Source organism: Panthera leo, chromosome C1 (assembly GCF_018350215.1).
Source record: "Panthera leo isolate Ple1 chromosome C1, P.leo_Ple1_pat1.1, whole genome shotgun sequence".
NCBI classification, from domain to species: Eukaryota; Metazoa; Chordata; class Mammalia; order Carnivora; family Felidae; genus Panthera; species Panthera leo.
In genome coordinates, this window is record NC_056686.1 from 52286929 (window position 1) to 52306153 (window position 19225).

The 19225-nt window shown below is 40.5% G+C and overlaps 1 protein-coding gene across 1 annotated transcript in view; it reads left to right on the forward strand.

Moving 5' to 3' along the window:
* ROR1 (receptor tyrosine kinase like orphan receptor 1) overlaps positions 1-19225 on the forward strand; it is a 329138-nt gene that overhangs the window by 140289 nt on the left and 169624 nt on the right. Inside the window, exons 4-5 of the mRNA XM_042948610.1 lie at positions 14240-14336; positions 18898-19000. Of these exons, the coding sequence (XP_042804544.1) occupies positions 14240-14336; positions 18898-19000 (200 nt within the window). The remainder of the gene's footprint in view (positions 1-14239; positions 14337-18897; positions 19001-19225) is intronic.

Consider the following 19225-nt stretch of genomic DNA (forward strand, 5'->3'; position numbering starts at 1 on the left):
TTCTCACCAACACTTGCTATCTTTTGTGTTTTTTAACTTGTTTTTACACACTGTAATATAATTGTAAGAGCATGGACTTTAGCTTTGAAACCTGGCACAGCCTCATACTGATTTCTCTGAGCCTCAGTTTATTTTTTTGTAAAATGTAAATAAAGAGCTGCTGCTGCTGATTATGATAACCTTATAAAATTAATGAAGATAAAATGAGATCATTCCTGTAAAAAATACTTAGCTCAGTGTCTGAAAATAGCAGGCTGTCAGTGAATATTTGCTTTTATTTTTTTGGGTAGTCATTGATCAGTCCATTCTATCTGGGGACTCCTCTGATTGTTAGATTGCCTTCTTTATTTTCAGTTAAAACCTGTTTTGATGTAACTTCTGTAACTTGTGTAACGGTTGCCTGCAATTCATTGGTCCTGATTCCATTCTTCACAGCCTCACAGAATAAATCATATCTTTCTTCCACATATCACCTCTCTGATATTTGAAAACAGCCATCAATTATTCGCTAGTCTTCCCTTGCTTTGGCCAAACATTCCGAGTTTTCCTTCATTGTTTCTTTTTCTTTTTTTTATTATTTTTTTTATTTTTAATGTTTATTTATTTTTTGAGAGACAGAGGGAGAGCACAAGCAAGGAAGGGGCAAAGAGAGAGGGGGAAACACAGAATCCGAAGCAGGCTCCAGGCTCTGAACTGTCAGCACAGAGCCCAACAGGGTGCTTGAACTCACCAATCGCAAGATCATGACCTGAGCTGAAGTCAGACGCTTAACTGACTGAGCCACTCAGGCACCCCTCCTTCATTGTTTCTTAAGTGATGTGGTTTCTAGGTCTCTCATCATGTTTCTCAACTGATGCTGGACCGCAGTTTGTCTCCTAGAATAGAGTGACTGGAAATTTCATCATCTCTCCCATTTTTTTGGCTTTGTTCCCTAACAGCGATATCCATATGGAAGAATGGATGTGTGGATATTGGTGAATCAACAAAATAAGCTGCCCCTCATTTCTTTCCAGTGTTTCTTCCTCATTGCTCAGAATGCCTCATGTCTATAGCACTTGCTTTTTTTCAGTTTGCAATCAGCCTTCCATCATTTCAAATTGTCTCCATTTGTTTTATCTTTCCTAACTGTCAGCACCTTAACAGGAAACAGGTAGTCCCTACTCCCATATACCTTCTCCATGGTCCCACCAGCAAACAGAGGGCACAAGGGCTGTGTGTTTTGAAATAAAAGTGTGGTGTACTCTTAAATATGGAGCCATGTATTCTGACGTAGTCACAGGATCCTTTGAGAGCACTGGCTGGAATATAGGTCTTTTCCATTGTTGAAGTGAACACCTGAAGACTTGCCCAGGAAGAGAAGGCTGGGGTGGGAGGGTATTTTGGCTGAAACTCCAAGGAGCACTTTGAACTTGGGTCATCAGACGTAAAAGTCTAGGGAGGGCTTGCTTCACCCCACCCCACCCCACCCTGTCCTGTAATTCCTTGACTCTCCAATGCCAAGCTAAATTGCCAGTTTCCAAATTTGCCCTTAGGAGGATGAACAGAGTGAAGTAGTGGTGTGTTTTTGAAAGGACCTGAGCAGTTGAGAGTATCCCACATATTTCTGATTTACATGCCTAACTCATCTCAATGTCTTTTTTTTATGAGCTCTTTAGCATCCTACAAGACTTCTCTGTTTCATCATGAACGGTTTTACCCTGAAAAACAAAATCCCAAACCTCTTTTCCAGAGAAGGGAAGTTGTATTTTTGTCAAGGATAAAATACTCGAATGGTACTCTTTTCCAGAAACTCAACTGAATGTTTGAAAACCTAGTTCCTCATGTATCATGTCATGTGTTTACATTAAAAAAAAAGGTAAAAGTCAGATTTTCTTCCTGTCTTTAAAAACAACAACAAAAAAAGTGACAGGGAAGGGGGAATAACTCACTTTTTTGGCATTTTAATAGAGTACCCAGAATCCTCCTAACATAAGATACTATTATAGTTGAAAGGCATGTTAAAACTATGTGTAAGCTAAAAACCCCATCTTTATAGGAAAAGACTGGTAGATTCACTCACAACTGACATACATGAGCTTTATGGCATGGGTTTTGGGACTTCTATTTTACCCACTCAGAACACTGAAAAATATTGATCTATAGTTCACAACTATTTTTCAGACATTTGGGGTTGCCAAATTGCTGACATACAGCTAAATAAGGTTTTATTTTGCAAAGTCAGTGCAATGTGGGCCCTTCTTAGTTTGCCTGTTTGCCATATATCCCTTTGGAATGATGCCATGCATGCCTGGTGATGACACCCAGTACAAGCATTCTGCAGCTGGTGGTGTAGAAAACCAGCCAATCACCATTGAATGAATGGCAGAGAGAGGCAGCCTGTGGTCACCATTGTCTCCCATGTGTCATTTAGGCTCTGGTTGGTTTATCTGTGATTTCACTTTTGTTACATTGTGATTGAGTTGCTATACCCATTGAGATCTGCCATCTGGGGAAGTTTGAAGACATCAGGAATTAATGCTTTTGAGTTTCTTTAAGGTAAAGAAAGGAAGACCGAGGGATGTCTACACAAAAAAAGAATACCCTAATAGGGGATTATCAATAGCTGTTAACCTCGAAGCGTGTTAGGGAAGCCAGACTACCATCACCAACATCATTGCCATAAAATCTGATGACGCTTCTCTCCTCTGTTTCACCTTTCTTGCCACATTTCACATTTCAGTATGGAGAACATGATATGATAATGTGAACAGAGAATGTGATAATCTGTCCAGTGTGACCAAAATTCTCTGACATTATATTTAATATTGCAATTTTGGGGGAGAATTTCTTTTGATGTATTTTTTTGTTTCGTTTTTGTGAACTTAAAAAAAAAAAAAACACCCACAACCCTTGTAGATGTTGGAATTTAAAATATAAGTACTAAGTGATACCTATAATGCCCAGAGAATGGAGAGAAAAAAAAAAAAAAATCCCTGCATTGGTTAATTATGTCATGTGGATTTCTGCTCAGAGTATTTTGTATTTAAAGCTATGGCATATATACACACGTCCTAGTAAACTAGTGATGGTTTGAATAGAGGCCACTCTAGAGTAGGGGATAGAACCATGGGCTCACGTCTTAATTGGCCCCATTATTAGCAACGACTTTTGGCATATCGCTAATTCTTAGTTTTGTCACAATGAAAATGGGGATAATAACCTTTCAATAAATGTTTGTGAAAACATGCACAAATGTATTTTGCACACTATCATTGATATAGGAAATATGACTAACACGGTTGTCCTGTCACTGTTGTGTTTGCTGAAGTCCTCCTCTCATGTTGCCTCTTCCTCCCGCTCATTGCTGTCACTGCTCCCTTTTATTACTGTGTGAACAACTAAGGCAGGTCCTGCGCCTCTTGACCTGGTGTCCTCTTCTGCCTGCCAGTCAATGAGATTCAGCAAATATCAGGTCCTTAATGAGTGTTGGCCCTGGAGGATATAAAGATGAGTACTCAAAAGAAGCAAAAATGAATGTGCAGCAATATATAATGAACTGTTTGTAGTTCCCCAAATTTGCTCAGCTCTCTGGGACAAAAGAGCCTTTTGTCTGCCTAGCTAATGTCTACTTGTCCTTGAAGACTCAGCTCAAGAGTCAACATCCCTTGACAACCTTTGATGATTACTTCTATTACTCTCCCATCCACTCTGATGAGGTGCTCTTCCTCTGGAGTACCATAACATGCTGGGCACACCTTGAGAGAAACATTCATCATACGAAGTTGTAATCATTAAGGCTTCTTTTTTTTTTTTTTAGCTCTCTCATTTTGCACATGCTATAAAACTTTTAAAGCACAAAAGGATACACAGTAAGAAGTTAGTCTTCTCATTTCTGACTTGCAGCCCCCAGTTTCCTCCTCAGATGTTGACATTTCCCTACTTTTTTATATCCCTTTTATAGCTGTTCATAGGGCATTTGCATTTAAAATTTCACCAATTGCCAAGTTGTACAAACTTATACTCCTACCAGTATAAGGGTTCCTGTTTCCCCATGTCCCTCTCAATATGGTGAGTTATCAATCTCTTTTAAAATTTCTAATCTGATCGGGAGGAAATGACATCTCATTGACGTTTTAATTTACATTTCTTATTTTGTCAGTGAATTTAACATTTTTCCATATATGCATCTGGAATGATGCCATGCATGCCTGGTGCATTTCAAAACCACATATATTCCCTTATCTGTAAATTGTCTATTCATTTCCACTTATCTATTGCTTTCTTGGGGTTCTTCTTCTTCTTCTCTCTCTTTTTTTTTTTTTTTTGCTTATTTGTAGAACTTTTGCTTACTATATTATAGCAGCTAGCCCTTTGCCTTTTGAGCTGCAACAATTTTTTTCTTTCTACTTTCTCGTTTGTTATTTGATATTATTTTTGCTTTTTTCCTTGTAGAACATTTTTAATGCCATCAAATTTATCATCTTTCTTTTTATGGATTTTAAATCTGGTGTTAAATATTGAAAAGCCCTTTTCACTCCCAAGATTGCCACATAAATTTTTCCCATGTGCTGAGGATAAACTTGGTTTATCCCCCTCAAGGTCAGGATAGGGAGCAGGTCAGGATAAATGAGGGCAGCAGAGCAGGCTTGTGAGGAAGGCCTTCTAGTAGATGATGTCACAGCATGGGCCCTCAACTGACCGTGAACTCAAGGGAGAGGCAGCATGACAGAACCCATCAGATTGCTTCTCTTTCCCAAACGGTTCCACCAGACACAACAAATTGCCCCAAATACCTTGATCATCCCTGACTGGAAACGGATGACTGCATTCCTGGTGGGGAAGGTATACACCTTCTCCAAGCAAAGCAGCTATTAAGAACATCCTCTTATCAGCCGGAGATCAAGTAGCCCATCTTGGGAGGTGACACACATGAGCGAACAGGCCGCCCCATCCATCATGTGCACAGTAGCATTGGTTGTTCTTGTTCGCTGTGGTTGACTAGAAAGGGCTCCTGAGATGCTGCTGTTTGACAGCTCTTGGAGGAGAAAAAGCCTCCCTTTTCACATAAGAGGGGCTCTTCGGCAAATCCAAAGCATGGTCCCGCATTGCTGTGAAAAGTTCCCATGCCTGCAACCACAAATGCCAACGCAGCTTGAAGGCTGTTGGAGGAACTACATTTCAACCCCCGGGAACCAACTCCAGCTGTTCTCATCAGGTCTGAAAACCATAGCAGTCTTGGTTGCTTGATGGTGGAAGCGAACAGTCACAAAATTAACTATGTGCAAAGTTATTTTTCTTTCCAGTGAGAGACATGAATAAAACAGTATGTTGCACGTGAGAATGACCAGATCTCCAACTCTGAATAGCAGTTGCTATAAGTTGAGCTCTGGATTTGTGGATGTGGGAATATCATTCCTTCCAGACCATTGTGTGAAAGAGATCCTGTACTTCTGCATCTCTTAGGTCTGAGCAGGTGAGCCGCCAACACACAGCCTTGTCCGACGAGGGTGGCTGGCTTCCACACTCAGTTCTTCACCATGCTTCACTGTGGAAGGAGGCTCCTCTCCCATTTGTCTCTTACTTCTGAAGGCATGGGAATATTTGAAATTTAGTCAGCTTGTTCAGTGGAAATAATGTGGGGTTTAGAATCAGGAAGAGGATTCAAATCCCAGCTTTTTCACTCCGTGGCTTTAGGCTGGTTCCTAACTTCACTGGGCCTTCATGTTCTTATCTTTAATTGGGTATCTATTACCCACACATGATCCTACATAAGCATCCCAAAACTTTGTGACCACACACAACGAGCATTTGTTTATCTCATGAGTCAGTGTGTTGGCTGGTAGTTCTTTCATGTGGACAGGGCCAAGGTCTTGGCACATTCTGTTAGCCAAAGGCCAGCCCAGATTCAGGTTAGGGAAGTAGACTCCATCTCTTCGTGGGAAGAGTTACAAAAAGGTGTGGAGACACAGAGGAATGCACCTTGGCCATTTTGCATCCTACCACACTACCTTATACCAATAAATGTAATAATATATGGAGAGTGCAGCTATTATATCACCTATGCATTCAGAAAACATTTGTTGAGTGCCTACTATGTGTGCAACGCAATAGTTGATACTATGTGTAGAGATAAGTAAGATTTCGTTCCTAGCCACAGGAAACATGCAATTTTTTTAATTTTTATTTTTAAATATTTGCTTATTTTTATTTTTATAGTTTTATTTATTTATTTTGAGAGAGACAGCACTGGTGGAGGAGGGGCAGAGAGAGAGGGAGACAGAGAATCACAAGCAGGCTCTGTGCTGTTAGCCCAGAGCCTGGCGTGGGGCTCGAACTCACAAACCATGAAATCATGACCTAAACCCAAATCCAGAGTCAGACACTTAACCAGCTGAGCCACCCAGATGCCCCAGGCAACATGCGATTTTTGTAAAGAAGCATGCTGAAACAATTGTGGGTTACCTTACAAACTGTGAAGTGTCTTAAGGGGGGAGCAAACAGAACACTATGGGACCTCAGAAGAGGGAGAGATTGAACTAAGAGGCTCTGGGAAGGGATTCTGGTCCCAACTTAGGCTCTGCATCATGTTTCCCTCTATTTAATTTTAATTATTGATCCCCTTAGGCTATCAACAATGACATGGTACAGGAAACCGAGTCCAGACGGGTGAAAGCATTTTAAACTGGAGTAATTTGAGGCAAATAGAGTATTTGAAAATTGCCAGCCATCTAGATCCTACACGCCCAGGCTAATATGGCTGGAGCAAAACCGTCTTACTATCTTGTAGGATAATAGTAATCCTCCTAAATTTACCTCTCTGATTAAAATAATTTCCACCAACCCAAGAGTCCCTCAATCCCATTAACTTAAACACTTGGTTTCCAGGGCCATCCAGAAGGTACAAATTATACTTTCAATAGATTTTTTTCTGAAAATAGTTCTTGTTAAAAATTTTACTCCTCACTCCTTGGAACTTTGAAATGATTGAATTAACAGTGTGCTGGAAGGTATTAGGGAAAACAAAAACAAAAACCTTAAAACTGGGGAAGAGTCTTCACCGGCAGTATAATAGAGAGCCTGCGTGGAGCCAGGTTTGGGGGAGGGGAGACCGTGGTTACCTTCTCCTGGCGGTTGATGACATGCCAGGGGACCTTAGGCAAGTTCTCTGGCCGAGTCTGGGTTTCTTCAACTCCAACCAGGGTATGATTATCTTGAGCCTTGATCCTTCACATGTGGAGTCATGAGCTCATGTCTGTTCTGTGTACAGACTTTCTTGAAAGGAAGAGAGCTACCTAAATACAAGGTACTTGTATTACTGTAAGGTGCTTGGAATCTTCATAGCCTTTTCAACTGCATCCAAAGTGGGCTTCTCTTAGTAAATGCTTTAAGTGGCTGAGAATCAAAGCTGAAAAGCGTTTTTGTTTTTTTCTCCTTTTATGTCTAGGATAGGGTGACTGCATACATTTAGAGCGTGCCCGTTGTGGCATCTACAAACAGAATGCCCAGCCATTGAGATCCTGTGTAACACAGATACTGGCTGGGACAATACTGCCTCGTTCTTTGTAGGATGATAATTTTTCTCCTAAAAGTCTAATTGGCTGAATCATTGGTCAACCAGTTAGGAGAACCTTCAAGTTAAATATAAATACTTGGATTTGAAAGTCATTCAAGAGGCACCAATTTTGTTCTTGGTTAATATTCACTGAGCTGTCTCAGTATTGAGGTTGCTGACCACTTTGGAATTTTACAACAAATATGAGATACGTTTGTCTGCCAGCTTCCTTTCCCCTTGATTCTTAAATTACATTAAATTTATCTGTTCAGTTAAACCTTTTCGTGTTTTTCACTTTTTTGCAGGCATATCATTATTTGAGTTTCCTTAAACCGGTGATTTACAGAAGACTAGTGCTGGGGTAGTTATCTAAGACCCACCTTGGGAGATTTAGTAATTTAGGGATAGGGTCCCAGAATCTGGATTTGTTTAAAGTGCTCCCCAGCTGGGTTTGGGAATCAGTGCATTAAATAGCCTTCAAGCTGTACCTATGGCAAGTAAAACAAAACAAAACAAACAAACAAACAAAAAAGAACAAAAAAACTAATAGTGATATCTGCTACTTTGCTGAAGGTTTACCTTTTGCTGGACACCAAACTCATCTCCAAATATTTTCCTAGTTAATCCTCATCACAATGCAATGCCATTACTATTGTATCCTTTTTTTTGAATGAGGACCTAATGTTTAGAGGTGTGAAGTAATTTGCCCAAGGTCATAAGCTAGTATGTGACAGAGCCTGGATTTGAACATGTCTGACCCTCAATCAACATGATACCTTTAATTCCTCTGCTATGCTGTTTCTCATCTAGCCTGTTCAGAATTGTGTAGAAACCAGGTAGTGCACAAAGGAAGCATAAGACATAATCCTTGCCCTCAAGAAGTTTGCTATCTAATCAGAATGAAAGAATGAGCACTTACTCACTGATGGCCAAAGGATACATGGACCATAGAATTAAGTGCAAATTATAAAGTAGAAAATTAGAGTAATTCCAGATTTTTTTTTTGTCTCTTCAACAGAAACCAAATGTCACTGAATTAGTAGATAGATTTTGTTTTCCTGTTGCACTGCATGGTTGTTTTGCTGTGACTTAAACAGAGAAGTATCCTATTTGAGGTTCAAACATAAGAAAGATTTTATTAATGTCAGCATTACACTATTTCAAGGAGATGAAGTTTGTGCATCAAACCTTCTGTTGTATGTATTCTATTTCCTCATTGGTCTGGCTGGAGCAGAAGTCATTTAACCTGTGCAAAGTACCACGTTAAATAGACTGTTAGTTCTCTTTTCAGAGCCAAGTGTAAATTAGAAAGCTATAAGGAACTGAAAATTTGGAACCTCGTAGACAGGTTAGACTAACCCTCCATTCCTGGCAGATATTTACATTGCTAAGAAGATAAAAGCATGAAGGACCCAGTCCCTGTTAAGAATCAATTTAAGAAGTATACAGGGCTAAAGCCAAATCACTGATCTTGGGACAGCCATTCCCTGCTTCTTTTAGTAGCCAAGTTCTGCAGGGAAGGGAAGTTATGGGACTCTGGCAGGTGGGGCATACCTGTTTTATTCAGAGGAGGAAATTAGATTATCCAGGATCCTTGTATTCATCTAAACATCTGGCTCTCCATAAACCATGTAAGGTTTATCACCAAAGGTTTTGGTCAGAACAGGATCCCTCAAGACCGCTAGTTCCATTTACCCCCATCCCCATTTCCACCACACATACACAGTATTTATCATACTATATTTTAACAGTTAGTTTACTTCTTTAAAAAAAAATTTTTTTAATGTTTATTTATTTTGAGAGAGAGAGAGAGAGGAGAGACACGGAGCCAGAGCCGGGGAGGGGCTGAGAGAGAGAGGGAGAAAAACCGAATCTTAAGCAGGCTCCAAGCTCTGAGCTGTCAGCACAGAGCCTGACATGGGGCTCGAACTCATGAACCATGAGATCATGACCTGAGCTGAAGTCAGAGGCTCAACTGACCGAGCCACCCAGGTGCCCCGCTTAGTTTACTTCTATGTGTTCCTACCACACAGTTCTGTGAAGTAAGAAACGGTCTTAATTTTGTTCATTATATCTTTAGCACCCAGCCAGCACTTAGCTGGTCTGAAACAGAGTAAGTGCTCAAGAAATATTTATTGAATGAATAAATGGGGGAATCATTGAACAAACAAATTTAATAACATTAAACTCCAGGTGAAAGTAAGGAGTTTTTAAATTTTTTTTTAACGTTTATTTATTTTTGAGACAGAGAGAGACAGAGCATGAATGGGGGAGGGGCAGAGAGAGAGGGAGACACAGAATTGGAAGCAGGCTCCAGGCTCTGAGCCATCAGCCCAGAGCCCGACGCAGGGCTCGAACTCACGGACGGCGAGATCGTGACCTGAGCCGAAGTCGGCCGCTCAACTGACTGAGCCACCCAGGCGCCCCTTGTAAGGAGTTTTTAAAGACATCCTTTGTGGCCATCTCTTTTTCCAAACTGTATGCTAATACGCTGTTTAGGGGTCACCTGGCACAACTTAACTTTGCTCCTATTGTGTGTGGAACTTAACCTAGACTTCATTTGTTTTGTAAGAGTTGAGAGTCATGGAATTGCAGCTAGGAAAGCCTCTTTCTTGGGTTTCTTGTTTCTTCTGAACGACAGAAGACCATGAACTAACCAAAGACAATTACAGGGTAATAGACTTTTCTTACAAAATTGATAATAGAATACGAAAGTGTGCGTGGGCCATACAAAGGGGGAAGATTAAATGGCAAACACCAAAGACAAGTACAGGTAACACAGCAGGGAGGAAGAAAAAATTGCCAGGAGGCACTTTTGAGGGGAAAAGCCTATAAGGAAGAGCAGTGAAGTGGAAACCAGAACAAATAAGTGAAGTTTGTTGATGTCTTTGGGAATCTGAGTTGTCTATGCAGCACCTGAAAGAAAATGAAATGAAACCTACATAGATTGATAAGACCATTTTCTGAGTTAAAGATTTTTCAGCATCCTTCCTCCTTTTCTTTATGTCTTTGCCATCTTGTTCTGAAGCTAGAAATAAACCAATTCTTTTGTTCCACTAAGCATCCGTTGAGCAGCACCATGGGTGAGTGAGGAAGTGCTAACTTTGGATCCAGTCATTTGAACTTCTTGGGGAAAATCAAGGTTTGAGCCATTTTGAAATTTCTCCTAGGACTTGCATTGACCCTAAGAAGATCCTGCCTCACCAGTAATTAGCTGGGATGTTGCTTTTTTATCTGTAAGAAAAAAACAAAACCAGAAGCCCCTAGATTTTGAAATTACTACTTGTTTACTTGTTGGAAAAAGTTGATACTATGCAATTAAGTATGACCATTATTGAGTTACATGCACTTCCATGAATGTGCCATAGAATTTCCAACACCCAGACCTTCTGTCAGAGTGGAACAGACTTTGCCACCAGCCATCCTTGGGTTCCCCCTCCCTAAACTGGGGGATGTACTCCTTCTTGATGCTGACTTGGAACCCTCTTTTACCTCTGTGGTATTTTTAAAAAAATTTTTTAACGTTTCATTTTAGTTTTTGAGAGACAGAGACAGAGTGGGAGCAGGGGAGGGGCAGAGAGAGAGGGAGATACAGAATCCAAAGCAGGCTCCAGGCTCTGAGGTGTCAGCAAAGAGCCTGATGTGGGGCTCGAACCCACAAACCACAAGATCATGACCTAAGCTGAAGTCGGACACTTAACCGACTGAGCCGCCCAGGCACCCCTGTTGTACTTCTAATCACATATTTATTTTTAGAATCAAGGCTTATTTAATATTTTCAACATATTTTCCAGTTTATTTGCCTATTATTGCTTCTTGCATATAACTCTTTCTTTCTAGATTCACCTTCCTTCTTACTGAAATAAAGAATTTAGCACAAACGGTTGTGAATGGATACATAACAGTTTTATTTTTAGTAGCCAGAAAATGAAAACAACCAAATGTCCTAGGTCAGTGGTTAAACAAAGTGTGGTACATCCATACTATGGAATACTACTCAGCAATGAGAAAGAACAAACCATTGATACATGCAACAAATTGAGTGAATCTCAAGGGCATTGTAGGAGTCTGTTTATATATTGTTCATTAAACAACAAAATTATAGAGATGGGGAACAGATTGGCAAGTGCCAAGTGTTAGGAATGTTTGGGGGAAGGGTGTGACTATAAAGGGGCAGCATGAGGGAGATCTTGGTGGTAATGATAGTTCTTTGTCTTGATTAAAGAGGTGGTTATATGGATCTACATGTAATAAAATGACATAGAACTTACATACACATGGTAACAATGTCAAATTCCTCATTGTGATGCTGTACCATGATTCTACAAACTGTAATCCTGGAGAGAAACTGGGTGAAGGGTACATTGGACTTCTCTGGTCTTTACATACCGTTTGATTTCTTTTGGAGATGTGGCCTCCTCCCCCTTCTAATTCCTAGACTGCAAGGGTATAGCAGTTTCTCTAGGCCATTAGAGGAAGTGTTTTCAGCCCTTCCCACAGATAGGGATGGTCTCCCAGGCTCTAGTAAAGGCTTTAAGCAAGAACCCAGATCTCTCTCTGGCCACATCTTTCATTTTCTTGTCTTTTTTTTATAATTTAACTTTATTTTCTTATTTTTTAAGATTTACATCCAAATTAGTTAGTATATAGTGAAGCAATGATTTCAGGAGTAAATTCCTTAATGCCCTTACCCATTTAGCCCATCCCCTCCACAACCCCTCCAGCAACCCTCAGTTTGTTCTCCATATTTATGAGTCTCTTCTGTTTTGTCCCCCTCCCTGTTTTTATATTATTTTTGTTTCCCTTCCCTTATGTTAATCTGTTTTGTCTCTTAAAGTCCTCATATGAGTAAAGTCATATGATTTTTGTCTTTCTCTGACTGACTAATTTCACTTAGCATAATACCCTCCAGTTCCATCCACATAGTTGCAAATGGCAAGATTTCATTCTTTTTGATTGCCGAGTAATACTCCATTGTGTGTGTGTGTGTGTGTGTGTGTGTGTGTGTGTGTGTGTATATATATATATATATATATATATATATATATATATACCACATTTTCTTTATCCACACATCTTTCATTTTCAAATGAACCTTGAAACTGAGACCCCAGCTCAGATGGTCTGTATTTATAAGGCACCTCCCACATTAGCTTCCACTTACCATTCTCTTCCTTTTTGGCACCTGAGAATTTCTTTCCTTTCAACCTCAGCTATGCATTATATTTTTGTGTGTGATATTTTATTCAGTAGTCTTGATGTTTTTAGCCTGGTTGGGGCAGGGTGGGGAGAATGGCTTATGGGGTTAGAAGGCCATTTCTACCAGTTTCTATTGTTACCCTAGCATGCTGTTTATCATTGTGTTTCTGTACTTTCTTTCCTGAGACTGAGTTCTTGAAAATGCTGGGGACCAGGACAAGCTTTTTCATCCCAGTTCTTATACACAGAAAGTGCTAATATACATGTGTATTGAATGAATGAATGACTCTCTAGAGTTCAATGGAAGAGAGCCCAAATATAACAGTTTTTTTAAGCTTATTTATTCATTTATTTTAAGAGAGAGAGAGACAGACAGACAGACAGGTAGACATGAGGCTCAGTCCCACAAACTGTGAGATCATGACCTAAGCTGAAATCAAGAGTCAGTTCCTCACCTGTCTGAGCCAGCCAGGTGCCCCAAATATAAAAGTTTTTAAGTAAGATAGTTTTCAAGATTTTTTTTTAAGTAGGCTCCATGCCCAACATGGGGCTTGAACTCACAGCCCCAAGATCAAGAGTCAGATGCTGTATTCACTGAGTCAGCCAGGTGCCCCTCAAGTTTACTTTTATTGGCTTTGAAGGACATGTATGTCATTGTGGTGCTTTGTGTAGCATAATCCCTTTAAATATAAGAAGTGCATGTGATCCGTAATATTAATTTAACAGATTTAAAGAAGGAAATAGTCTGTACAAATAAAAAAGAGGCATATAAGGGTGAGTCAAGGAGTATTTCCTCCCCTCCCCTCGTGGTCCTTACTATCCTTTTGGGTTTTAGAATTAGGAAACCAGGCATTGATAGAGAGGAGGTGTGTGGTCTCAGGTACAGGGTCTCAAACGGTATTCTGCAGCGCTTAGAGTTCACAGGGGTTTCCTGTGGCTGAAGGGGGCTTAAGCCAGAGAGAAAGTGGATACACCTTTTAGGACCCCCCCGCCACTCTCCCCTGATTTTGGCACATTTGGAGACCCTCTGGTTCTGCTGTCAGACGCCCTGCTCAGATTGATCAGAATTCCTGCCTCTATCCTAACAAGCTGTGTAGGCAAGTAGGTGTCTTAATAATCTCAGGTTCTTCAATCTTAGAATGGAGATAGTAATGGTATCTAACTATGGATTTTTGACAAGATCTCTGAGCCCCTTACACATTAAGAAAATCTGGACACCTTTTTTATCTTTCTTATTTTTTTTATTTTGCTTTTTACAATTCCCTCTGTATAAAAATATGAATAATACTACAAAGTTCAATATACTTTAAAGTTTTCTTCAACAAGTTTATGGCTTTGCCACCTCTATGGTAATTGTGCTATCGACAAAGTCATTACAGGTTTTATTTAAAAAATATGTTTTCATAGTGCAGTGTAGGTGGTGTGGTTGGGTTCCTGAGCAGGGGGTTTAAGGTGGCAAAATTGTGCCCTCTTCTCTCTCTGTGACTGTACTGTTAATTTCCTTTAAAGATTACATCAGAAATCCAAATTTGAGGCCACCGAGGATTATAAGGTCCTTGTAGACACTGAGCATAGTAATTCTCCAGTCCTGACTATCCCACCTGGGGTGAGAAAGGCTCTCGCTTCCCTCTCTCAGTAAGTTCAGTCCCCAGAGTGGAAGGACCCCTCATTCAGGATCCCAGATGTGGGGTGATTGTGATCCCAGAGCTGCAGCAACGCCCTGGCTGACTAACCCCCTTGTGCTGTTAGAGAGTGTAAACTGCCTGTTACTTTTCCAAATAGGTACTTTTGGTGATACCTGGCTATGGGCTTCTCCTCCACTGAGGCACTGGAGTCAGGAAGCAACCATGGCTAAGAGCCTTCAGCAGACAACTCAAAGCCATCAGCTTGCCCACCTCCTTCCCACCCTCCCCTGGCCCCCAGTGATCATAAGCAGAGAAGAAGGGTGTGCCTGTTTAGTGGGACTGACCCTGGCTGTTTGAAAATGCCCTGTGTGTCTCTCTGAACTTAGCTTCTAAGGATACGTATCACAGCTTAGAGGCACAGACAGAAGAAAATGGATCACAGAGAGAAGGCAGCATGCGTTTATTTTAAGCCATTTCTAAGGCCTGGCTCTACTTAGAACTTCTGTGATTTTCGCCAAATCACCTGACTACTGTGGGCCTCACTTTCTTCATCTGTAAAATGAGAAGACCATACCATATTAGAGGCTTAATGTTTGTTTGTTTGGTTGGTTTTTGGTTTAGAGCTTCGAAGACTTTTCCACAATATCTGATACGTAAAAGAGAGAAACAGAAAATTGTTCCTGACGAAGGAGGGCCTAGAGCCCTGTCCTCTTGTCCTCTCTCCCCCTACATCCTGTAATGTCCCACAAAATCTTGTGGGTGCAAAAAACAGAATTATAGCTAAGGCACACCCAGACACAACATTCTGGGACTCGGGGTCTCTGGTCAAGGAGGGCCATGGGATAGACATTTGTTCCCTCACACTTGGCCTTTGTGACCATTGGGCTGGCCTCTAGTCTCTGGAGTATGCTGGTTTATGTCTGTGTAACGTCACGTATCCCTGGATCAGGATACAGGATGTGGCATGGCTGGGTGCTTCTTATAAGAGCTTCCACATCCTGTGAACGTTGGGTCTCCACCTGCCAACTGCTGAGATGAACCAGTAATCCTTTCAGAGAGCACAGGCTTTTATCAATGAGGAGGATTCAAGGCTTATTTTTTTTTTTTCCTTTCCTCCAAATAACACTCCCACTGTTCAGGCTTAAATACCAAAACCTTATGGTTTGCAGAATCCGTGCCAAGAAGTCAATCATCAGTGAAACTGCAAAGATAATAGCTCCTATTGATTAAATCGGGAGAAGAATGGTTTGCCCTCCTGCAGGGGTCAGGGAAGATAAGGGCTGGAGTTTTCTAAAACATGCTTGATTTGCCTAAATTGGATAAAAGTACATAAAAACACTTATGTTCTTAAGAGAACTGGTGACCAATTCGGGAAAACCTCACAAAAATGAAAAGATTGGCTTAGATTAGTAAGGCATGAGAAATACAGAGTCTTTTCTAAAAGCATGGAGAATGTGTTATTTCAAACCTCGACAGTGAAGTAGCAGCTAACAGGAGTATGTCCAAGTAGAGGATGGCTATTATCTGCCTTACTAGACAGAGAGGAAGTCACAAAAGATCTTCAGTGCTCACTCTATGCTGGACACTGTGCAGGACCCTTTTGGACCATAATCTAATGTAATCCTTACCACAGTCCTGTGAGGTGGCATTCATTGTCCCCATTTTACAGATGAGAAAATAGAGGTCAAAAGATGTTAAATAACTTGCTTATGATCACAAAATTAGTAATTTAGCTATTCAACTATCTACTAATTGGTGCATATTAATTTGCTCTTACCACAATACTCTTACACAAAGAGATGTTGCTAGTCTGGTATGAAATGTCCTGGGAAATATCTCCTCCTTTTGCCATGATGAGGAGGTAGGAAAGAAGCTGAATCCATTAGTGGAGATCCTATATGGTCAAGGCTGATGGTTGTGTCTCTCTCTAAAGCTACTACTAACCTTTGACTCCATGGAGTCAAAGCTGAGACGTACTGAATTTTTCTCACATATAAGTCAATCTTCCTTTTGGGGGAGGGGAAGCTTCTTAAACATCACTTTTTTTGTGTGTGAGGGAGAATTGCTAACATTAAACTTTTCACATAAAATAATCACCCTTTCTTTTAAAATATATGGCCTTGGAAGATAATATTTTTTAGGAAGGTTATTCATATTTTAAAATATTTTATCTGTTTTTATTATCACTCTATCGAGAAGCTGAACATGTGGTTATCTGAAGGAATAGATCTTGAGGCCGAGTACAGAATTCCTCAGAATCATCACAATCACTAAATGAGCTTGCGAATTGAAATTATCTTTGCCATAGTCTAAGAACCGAGTAGTAATTAGTGTCCAGGGACACATGGGGAATAATTTTACTGTTAGCAGTGCCAAGAAACTATTCATTTGTCATCGGTCCCAAATTATACTCAATCAGCAATTCAAAGTCAGGTTAGAAAAACCAAGGGACATAGAGCTAACTTTCTATAAAAATTAATACTGTAAAATGAAACCTATATTTCTGGCAGTTTAACTGTGAGCAGCAGTAAGATGAAGCTATGAAAATATTGAATGTAAATGCCGTCAAGATCTGCCTTAATCCCACCACTTCCCCACCTTTTGCTTCTTTGCCTGAAATGCTGCCTTGGCTGCCATGCTTCTCTTCCCAAGCTCCCTGAAGTCTGGGTATTGGAGTGCTTGATGAGCCCTTTTGGAAGGTGAACCACAGTAGTCCATAATACTGCAAACAAGGGGCCATTATTCAAAGAGCCAAAGTAGGTGGCAACAGGAACAGGGTTAAGCGGAGCTGTGGTTGGAGTCCTTCATGGAGGGCCCTCAGATACAGACAATTAGCTTTTCCTCATGAAGTCACCTGCATGAAATACCCATTCCTAGGACAAGTGGTTAATACCAGAAGCCCTGCCTTCTACTGTGTTTTTGTGTTAAGCATTTTTCCCACCTGGGATGCTGTTTTCTTTTTCTTTTCATATTTTGCAATGTTATATGATTTGAGGTTCCTGCCATACTGTGCACCTGACTTCAGGTCCCCTTTAAAGAATCTGTGCCATTTTTAGCTCAGGACCTAGGAGGGAACTGGGGCCACTTGCAGTGAGGAGGGTATGCGTGGTTTGTCTACTTTCTTTCCCACCTGCTGCTGGGACAGGGCAAGTCAAGGAGGTCTGCACAAACCAAACAACCCTTTTGTCTCTGCTGTAGGTGGCAGGTTGATCAGAGACCCAGTAGACAAACTAGAAGTGGGTCTTTGCAAGGTCTCAGTGGATAAACATCCTGTTCTTGACAAAGCTCACTGACTATGGTGTGTGATTTCTATGGCCAAGTGGCAGCCAAGCCCTATCAGTAAATAAGGAAACAGTAGAAAGTGTGCTTATCTAGGTAAAAGGTGAAGCCAGAGAGAGGTAAGATGAAATACACATCAGGTTTCACAGACCTGAGTACCAGGTAGCATGAGCTACTAGGAGATATGTAGGCAATAGAAACAGACCTGGATTTGAATCCCAGTTCTTCCACTTACTAAAAAGTTCACCTTGCATTTCAGATCCATTTTTAGTGTCTACCTAGAGCACTGTACTGGAAAGACTCTAAGGCAGATCTCAGGTTTAACAGGCAAAAAGAGCCATAATTGATTAATGATGTCTGTACCAGATTGAAGGAAGGAAAATGGATTCATGTGGGTGTCATTATCTAATGTTGTAGGCACTGAGTTCTCCAAGATTCTGCTCCATACTAAAGTTCTGTATGTACTAAAGTACGTGTGTGTGTGTGTGTGTGTGTGTGTGTGTGTGTGTGTGTGTGTGTGTATGGTCTAAGGGGAGGTTAATGCAACCCTATTAAAATGTGCATGACATCATCATGGCTTAAAATTTCAAAAACAACAATAAAAACATCATTTGTATATTACAGTCTATTACTGCTGTAGAGTTTTTAAATCTTCATAGTGTCTTATGCCCTTTCTGTTGTTGATTTGCATGTTTGCTTTAATTTATGGTGGTTTTGAAAATTGTCTTTTGAGTTTAGTTACCTCACATGACTCTCATATTCAAAAACTTAGCTTTCATTTGTCTTGACTCTAAGTTTCAATGTAGAGAAATAGATTTCTCCATTAATAGAAACGCTATCAATTCACAAACACAGCAAGTGAAATCAGCAGAAAGAGCAAACTTAGTTCTCATTTTTCATGGAAAGACTATTGAATATATTGTCTAAGAGTGATCTTCTAACAAGAAAAGGAAGAGTTGATGTTTGATAACGTTCAGTCATTTCTGCAGGTTTAGTTTGTTTTGTTAATGAAATCTTTGTATTTTAATTTTCAAGCCCATGTTTTAAAGAAAAAAAACCAACAACACCTCTTTGAATCTGGCCTACAGATTGCTCATCTGGATAGACTCTAATGCAGGCGCCTCTGCCTGGCAAGCAGAGCGGCTGTTCAGTTTAATAAGCTATGGGATTGCAGTGGTCTCTCTCAGAAGGCAGTGCCTTTGGAAATCTCCTGTAATGCTTCTAACAGCCCATAAGTTACTTATATATTTAATATCACCCTTGTCTTTCTCCCCTCCCTTCTTTTTCTTTCCAGAAACAGAGATGTCAGTCACTGCTGAGTTAGTGCCTACCTCATCATGGAACATTTCAAGTGAACTCGACAAAGGTACACAATGGGGATGCACTGGGGAGGAGGGGGGGGAGGCGTGAAACTCCATTTTTAATCCTGGCATGGCCTTCTTTGAAATCAGCTGCTTTTCAGATCATTAGAAGGAGGTGGGGGCCAAAATAAACCCCTTGCTTACTTTGTGATTATTTAATATTTGATTACTTGGAATTCTATGATTTCTGGAGAGGGTTTTTTTTTTCCTCTTTCCTTTCCCTTCTTCCT